The 8,155-nt window shown below is 42.5% G+C and overlaps 1 protein-coding gene across 1 annotated transcript; it reads left to right on the forward strand.

The window, feature by feature from the left end:
• The first annotated feature begins 2,331 nt into the window (after positions 1 to 2,331).
• PATE2 (prostate and testis expressed 2) lies at positions 2,332 to 3,814 on the forward strand. The gene is made up of 3 exons (XM_046015954.1): positions 2,332 to 2,443; positions 3,230 to 3,358; positions 3,678 to 3,814. The coding sequence occupies exons 1-3, from the start codon at positions 2,332 to 2,334 to the stop codon at positions 3,812 to 3,814; spliced, it is 378 nt and encodes a 125-aa protein (XP_045871910.1).
• Positions 3,815 to 8,155: the final 4,341 nt, after the last annotated feature.

Raw genomic sequence — 8,155 nt, forward strand, 5'->3', positions numbered from 1 at the left:
TTAGATTCTCTTTGAGGGTGAGGCACAGGGATCTATAAGGAATTCTTCCCAGGTTTATTGAACCCCTAAACAATGAAGTAGGAGCAGATTTAGTGAACCAGAAGGATTATGGTTTCATTTTGAGGTAGCCTAAAATTATGGTACTTGAGCCTTCTGAAGTGGAAGGAGTGTTTGTAGACGGGAGTCTGGAAGTCAGAATAGGGGTCTGAGACAGAGTTGTTAAACCGCATGTCATCAGCATACGGAGCATACCCTAAGCTGTAAGAATGGACCCAATTCTCACCCAGTCTCAGTGAGTCAGTACTCAGCTTGGTCCTTGCTGCTCACTTGCGCAAGGCAAATTAGAGCTAGTTCTGAATCTGACTTTCTATCGTCAAGGTCCATTCTAGAAGAGATGGTTACTAACTTCCCACCTTTTTGAATACCCAAAGCCAAATGTCCATCTTATTGAAAGTTAACCCTTGACTGGATGCTCCTGGTACCCCCCTCACAGCCAGGCTCTTGCCCCTCGAATGCCAGAACCACAGCTAGCCACTACCCTATGCCTTGCCTAACCAGATGTCCTTCTTGTATATGACTCCTGATAATGGAAGTTTCTGACGCCTACCCTAGCGAAAGGGCCCATGGAACTGTAAGCACTGCACAGGCAGTTAGTGCTTGATAGTTTCCAGGGCCTTAACAAATATGAGCTTCTTTTTTTTCACAAACTTGAATATAATCCTAATACTAATCCTATGAGAGATGACAGTTAGTCTCAACATCAGGAACTCACGCAAAGTCACAAAGTTGGCAAACAGCAGAGTCAGGATTTGGGATTGAGGGAAGCGTCCTTTCCAGAATTCAGAATTGGTGCAGAGGAGCTCGTACTTTCATAGGTTTCCCAACTCTGGGAAAGGGCTTTTTTCACTGACATCTCGAACTGTAGTGAGCAAGAAACTTCATCCTACAAATGAGGAGTCTCAGCAGCAAGACCAGTGCAGTGTCCCCTTGAGCCCTTCTCCTCACCCACGTGCCATCATGTCTACCAAGCTGTGTCTCCGTGCCGGAGTCTCTGGCTCACTTGTGTCTCTGCAGACACATGACCCACTCTCCTCACCGTGTGACAGCTCTTTGACATCTCGGTACTCTTGACATATCTGTTCCTTTGGGTGCCTGTCCCTACTCACTTTTTCCACCTAACACATTGCAAGCCCTCAAAGTCCTGCTCAACCCCCCTTCTTCTCGAAAAGCTTCCCTGGTCAGGCAGTCACATTTGAATGTCCCTCACCTAGATGTTCCTAGCCAACTGCGCTTGGTGTCCTTTTGATGTCTTTGACTAGACTTTAGCCTCCATGAGGCCACCGAGTCATGTCCTGGCTGCTTGGCCTCTTCTCTTCCTGGGATACTGGCATTTGGTATATCCCTAGAAATTATTTATGAAAATATCAGTCAGTTAGTTGGTAACACCTGAGGGCAAACCTGACAAATTTCACCTTTCCCTCACCCTTTTCCTGAAGTTTCCCTTTCCTCCACCACGAAAGGGATACTCCAGTGCTCCCACCTCCACATCCAGACTACACCTGGAGTCTGAGCTTTGTTCCTGGTGTCTCAGTCTCCATTGGATAGAGACAAATCTGAAATTGTTCTGAGGAGAGTGACCAGGTTAGTGAAGAGAGATAAAAAGAACTAGATGTCCAAATCCTGTCTTGAAATACCTGGAAGGTAAAATGTAGGAGAGAAACTTGATTCTACTTGCAAAGCACAAGGCTTAGAAATTATATACATGATGTATATTATATATTAGAGTATGGTACATATTATTTCTAGATTATAATATAGATTATTATGTTATATGTGATAATATGTAAAGTAACATAAATATAATAATATAAATACTATATGTTATATATATAACATAACAATATTATATATTATATATCATAATATATTCTATATAATTCTATATTATATTATAAATTATATAAATTGTACCATTGATCTTATCATTCAGGGCAATTTTTAAATAGATGCCTTGTGGGGACAGGGTGGGCGCCTGGGATGCTCAGTTGGTTAAGCATCTGCCTTCGGTTCAGGTCATGATCTTGGGGTCCTCAAACCCAGACCTCATCAGGCTCTCTACTCAGTGGGGAATATGTTTCTCCCTCTCCCTCCACTCCTCCCCCTTGCTCATGCCCTCTCTCTCTCGAATAAATGAATAAGTAATCTTAAAAAAAAATAGATCCCTTTGGGGTAGTGAGACTTAAATTGGTGGCTTAGTTCTGGGAACATTGAGTTACTGTCTGTCCCTGAAATTTTATGATTATGTGATTTGGATGAATAGCCCAAGGACAGATGCTGGTGGAGATCAACCAGTGCTTCCCACGGGAAATTGTACATGACAAAAGTTCCAGGATGTTTGTTGTGTTTCTGCTGGGGATAGTCCTTCTGGTCTGCTCAAGTAAGGGTAAGTCCTGAAGTTAGAGGGAGAGCTGTTGTTGATTAAGAGATGGGCGGGGGAAGGGGAAGTTTCCACAGTTGGCTCTTCGGGCTTTGGCAGATGTGTATGAGATTATGACAAAGAAGGCTTTTCTTTTTTTTCCCTCAGGTGAATTGGAGGAACAACTGAAAGGTACAACTATGACTAGTCTACAATCCTTTGTAAACAGGTCGTTTGTGACATGTTGAAGAGCAAAACCTCTCAAACTTCAGAGAGGGCTGTAATCCATTTTTACTCAACAACCTTGGGAGTTTTATCTCGTTTTGGACTAATTTAGTCTATTTTTTGGAGTAAGGAAGCTGAAATCTCTTTGCTTCATTTCCCCTATGACTGTATGAGATCATCAGGTTAAATAATGGCCCATAGAGCCTGGGTGGCTCAGTGGGTTAAGCCTCTGCCTTCAGTTCAGGTCATGATCCCAAGGGTCCTGGGATCAAGCCCTGCATTGGGCTCTCTGCTCTGCCTCTCTGCCTACTTGTGATGTCTTTCTCTCTGTCAAATAAATAAATAAATAAAACCTTAAAAAAAATAAGGGGCCCAAAGATAAATTTCCTGGGAACTCTGATCTTTTGAGATCACATACAATAATTGATTCATGTCTGTATAAGTTATTATTCACAAGATTATCACAGGAGTCAATGGCCAAAGAAAGATTCAGAACCACCAGGCAATAGTAAGTTCCTATAGAGAAACCCACAGGTCTGGAGACTCTTCAGACTCCATCCTTTAAAGAGCTCTTTCTGTGTCTGGCAGAGATTACCAACACATGCTATAAATGTGGAAAATACCATCTTGGGTTGTGCTATGACACCATGAAGATCTGCACCCTAAAGGACCAACAGTCCTGTGCTGTTGAGAACATTTACTTCCTTACAAGAAAAGGTAACGTGGGGTAGAGAGTGGCCGAGAGATAACCACCTGTGCATGGGGGAGTGGGTGGCTGAAGACAGGTCGGTCCTGTAGAGGGGAGGGCAAAAATGGATTATTCCCCAAGACAATATTGAGTAAAGGAAAGGCTGACGTCTCTTATCATTTGGGGAAATACAGTCCATTGTCTGGTCAATCATGAGTAGACTCGGCCTTGTAGCTCATTCGGGCTTAGCAAACGGCTCTTGAAGCTCTGAGGAGAGGTTATTCCTCGGAACATGATAGGAGAAAGTGGAGTCATTATAATTGTGTTCTCTCTCTTTCATGTCCTCAGGGCGGAGTATGTACTATTATTCTAAACTGTCATGTATGACCAACTGCGAGGATTTCAACTTCCTGAGTTTTGAAAAAAGGACAGAGCTCATCTGTTGCAAACATAGTAACTATTGCAACCTCCCTAAGGGGGCCTAGCTCAGCAGCTTCCCTGGACTGGCTCATTCTTCAACTCTCCATTCCCTTTATCTCTTCCCCCAAACCTGTACTTGGATCTCCTCTTCCAACCAAGGGTAGAGAGTGAGAAAGCCAGCTGGTGAAAGTCATAAGGACAGAGAGTGGAGAGTAGTGAGTCTCATTAATGATGGAGGACTAGACCAGGCTGACCTTTTGCAAATACCTGTTGCTCACATCTGGCAGTTTGATTTCCTTATGATGGAAAGAGAGTTGCCACAAATAGGATTGAGTGTGGAACTGGTTATTTGATAATGCAAAGAATTGGAAATCCCAAACTTGTACTGAGAACTCTGTGATCATACTTTATGCTCATCTATATCCACTCTTCTGGTTGGAGTTGAGATTCTCTTTGGATTAGCCCTGATATCTCCTGGTGCTCTCCTTTTACCCATGGGTTATGGAGATAAAAGAGGAAAACTCTGGCTTCCCAATTTGTTGGCACCATGAGCCATATCTTTCTTCAGAGCTCTTGGAGGAGAGGAATCTCAAGCAGAAAGAAAATTGGACAGGCATAGGGATGAGGCATTAAGGGAAATCGTAGGGACCTTTCTGTTTGTGGAAACTAAGATTTTTAAATTAAATTTTTAATTTTTTATTAACATATAATGTATTAGGGGCGCCTGGGTGGCTCAGTGGGTTAAAGCCTCTGCCTTCGGCTCAGGTCATGATCCCAGGCTCCTGGGATTGAGCCCTGCATCGGGCTCTCTGCTCAGTGGGGAGCCTGCTTCCTCCTCTCTCTCTGCCTGCATCTCTGCCTACTTGTGATCTCTGTCTGTCAAGTAAATAAATAAAATCTTAAAAAAAAAACACCATACAATGTATTATTAGCCCCAGGGGTACAGGTCTATGACTCGCCAGGTTTACACACTTCACAGCACTCACCATAGCACATAACCTCCCCAATGTCCATAACCCAACCCCCCTCTCCCTACCCCCCTCCCCTGGCAACCCTCAGTTTGTTTTGTGAGATTAAGAGTCTCATGGTTTGTCTTCCTCCCGATCCCATCTTGTTTCATTTTTTCCTTCCCTACCCCCCAAACTTCCCATGTTGCCTCTCAAATTCTTCATATCAGGGAGATCATATGATAATTGTCTTTCTCTGATTGACTTATTTCACTCATTCACTCAGCATAATACCGTGGAAACTAAGATTTGAGAGAGAATTTGGTGTGGGTGAAATTGGCTTGAATTATCAGGGCCGTGGCTGGCCACGTGACCAGATTGAACTAGGTGATTTAATTGGGAATGGAGACCTTGTGCAAGGATGGCCAGCGCTCCTTATAAGAATGAAGGGGGTGAAAAAGAATGAAGGGGAAAATGTGAATAATAAAGCAGATGGCATGGTAGTTGAAGATAATAAAACGAACAGAGATGCCATGGGTAGGGTTGTAGTTAGTTCCCAGATAAGATGAAGTTATGAGTAAACAAAGGGTATCAGAGAACAGAAGTTAGTAGTGATGGGAAGAGAAGCCCCCAGACACTGAGTGGAGTGAACAGGCGGAGAGGAATGGAGTAGCACTGATGGTGGAGTGTGGCCAAGGTGGTGAAGCTTCCTTGGGTACAGAATAACTCTGGCATTTCTCTCCTTATGAGGCACACTGAAGTTCCTGGTCCCAGATTTCCATAAGCTTTTTCCTCCCTCATTAGGCCACGTGAAATGTGTAACGATAAACCAACCACCCCTCTACTCAAGTCGTTTGGTATGCTCTCTGTGTCTGAGAATATGTTCCTTTCTGAGGAATTCTCAGTTGGGATTTTATGGAGCCAGAATGAAGAAAGACATGAAGACAACCTTTTAAAAATGGACAAGCAGATTGGAAAAGCCAAAGTAACATGGATATTTTGAGTTAGGGAAAAAACATATTTTTATTCCTACTTGTATATGGGCTCACTTACCCGTTGAATCATTGGGAATGGGAGATACCTGTCTAGGGGAAAAGAGAGAGAGAGATATCATTGTTTTGCATTGGGTCTCGAAAGAGACTTTAAAAATATTTGTGCATCATTGTTTGGACAAAGCTTGGCTTTGTTGAACAAGAAGAGGGTTCTAACTATAAAATCTTTCCTCAACGGCCCAAGAGCAAATGTTGGCATTCTCAGGATCAGAGCATCAAAAAAAATTTTTTAATGTAGTAAATGACCTTCATTTGGTTCTGGTGCCCTGCCCCAATCCTCCTAGCTGACCAGTGCTTCTGCCATCCAGCTGCATTGAGTGTTGGCTCAGGGCAACTCAGAGCTGTTTACTACTCTGCAGATTTGCCCTCTGCTAAATGGGAGTTGCCTTGCCCAGATGCTAAGCTCCCAACATGAGCACAGACCTCACCCAATAAAAGGCTGACTCCTTACATCACAATGGGACTAAGTCTGGGGCACATTATGTGCTCCAGAGCTCTTCCACAAGATTTGACTAAATCCCATCTCCAGCTGAGACCATGTTCTTGTTAACACTTTTTGCCTGACATCTTTTGCTTCTGTTTCCACCCCCTTCCTGCCACCAAAACTGTGAGCTGAGAAGACCAAATGTTTTCCACCATCACTAGGAATGGAACTCTAAAACAAGATGAAGTTAGGTTAGAAAATGAAGTTACATTTTGACACCTAGGAGTGACATGTAAGTGTAGGGTTTAAATGCACTCCTCCTGTGAATAAGTAGACTCTTTCTTGCTGGGCTTCCTTACCGCCTAGATAAAAATGCTCTAAACTTGGAGATTATCTTTTGGCTCGTCCCATTTTGGGATTTTCTTCTTAGTTCCATTTTCCAACTTACCCAAATGAACACAGTAAGACCTAGGTGAAACTTTCTTTATCCACGTGATACCACCCCCAAGTATCGCTCCTCTGATACACACACGTTCTTCTCTCATATCTGCGCATATAATGATGCAGGAGAATTTTCTTCACATATATCTTAAAAGGTGGTGATTTGGGGCACCTGGACAGCTCAGTGGGTTAAACCTCTGCCTTTGGCTTAGGTCATGATCTCTGGGTCCTGGGATGGAGCCCCGCATAGGGCTCTCTGCTCAGCGGGGAGCCTGCCCCCACCCCTGCCTGCCTCTCTGCCTACTTGTGATCTCTGTCTGTCAAATGAATAAACAAAATCTTTAAAAAAATAAAAATAAATAAAAGGTGGTAATTTGACTACTAATCTAAGTGTTAACTTGGAGCTGACTGGTAAATAATTCATACACCCTTACACATTAGACCAAAATAAATTTCACATATATAAAAGATTTAAGCATAATAAACAAAAAACCTGACTTTTAAATACTGTCATGACTATTACTGTTTGACCTTTTAGAGTTTGCTAGACACATGTTAAGTACATTTCATGTATGATCTCATTTAATCTTCACAAGGCCCTAGGAAGTAGCTATTATTGTAAGACAATTTAATAGATGAGAAACCTGAAGAAAAAATGGGTTTCCCAGATGCTCACTGGATAACTTGACAAGTATGGACAAATAATTTGACAAGTGTCACATGGTTTTCCAGTTATCACTCCTGAATAAAAATACTATTGTATTGACTGGCACTATGGTCACAGTTCAGAAAGTAGAGTGGGAATAACTTGTCTCTGCTCCCTGATGTCTGTGACTTCAACTGGGAAGACTCAGAGTCAGGAGGTGATTCAAGAACTGGACACTGGAATGATATTGAGGTGTCTTCACTCACACGTCTTTACAGTTGACCCTGGTAAAAGTTGTGATGTCACCGGGGGCTGATGGTCGGAATACCTCCATACCGACCCTTCGTGTTTCTTGGGCCCATTCATAGCATGGAGACTCCAGACTTCCTAAACAGAAGCTTAGGGCTCTAAAGAAAAGTGTGTATTCTAACAACGTGGAAATTGTATCACATTTTATGGGCTATCTTTGGAAGTCATGCATCATTACTTCTGGAGCATTCTGTTGGCTATAGGTGAGTCATAAGCGTGTGCAAGTTCCACTTTGTGATTGAAGAGTAGCAAAGTTGTAGGAGAGTTTGTGGTATGGGAGAAATTGCTGCAGCCATCTTTGGAAAATACAGTTTGTTACAACTAGTTAATGACACAGCTGGAATTGGATATAACATTTACACAATCCCCAAGTGCTCTCCTATTCTAAACTCACTATCATACTAAAAACAATTATAAATATTTATATAATCTAGCAATAGAGCTTTTCTAATCCTAACATCAATCACAAAACAAGTTTGACAGATTTGACCACATACAAAATGGGTGTGTGTGTGTGTGTCTGTGTGTCTGTGTGTCTGTGTGTATACATTCACATACATAAAAGGGCCAATCAGGAACAACTGGCA

The sequence above is a fragment of the Meles meles genome, chromosome 8, assembly GCF_922984935.1.
Source record: "Meles meles chromosome 8, mMelMel3.1 paternal haplotype, whole genome shotgun sequence".
NCBI lineage: Eukaryota > Metazoa > Chordata > Mammalia > Carnivora > Mustelidae > Meles > Meles meles.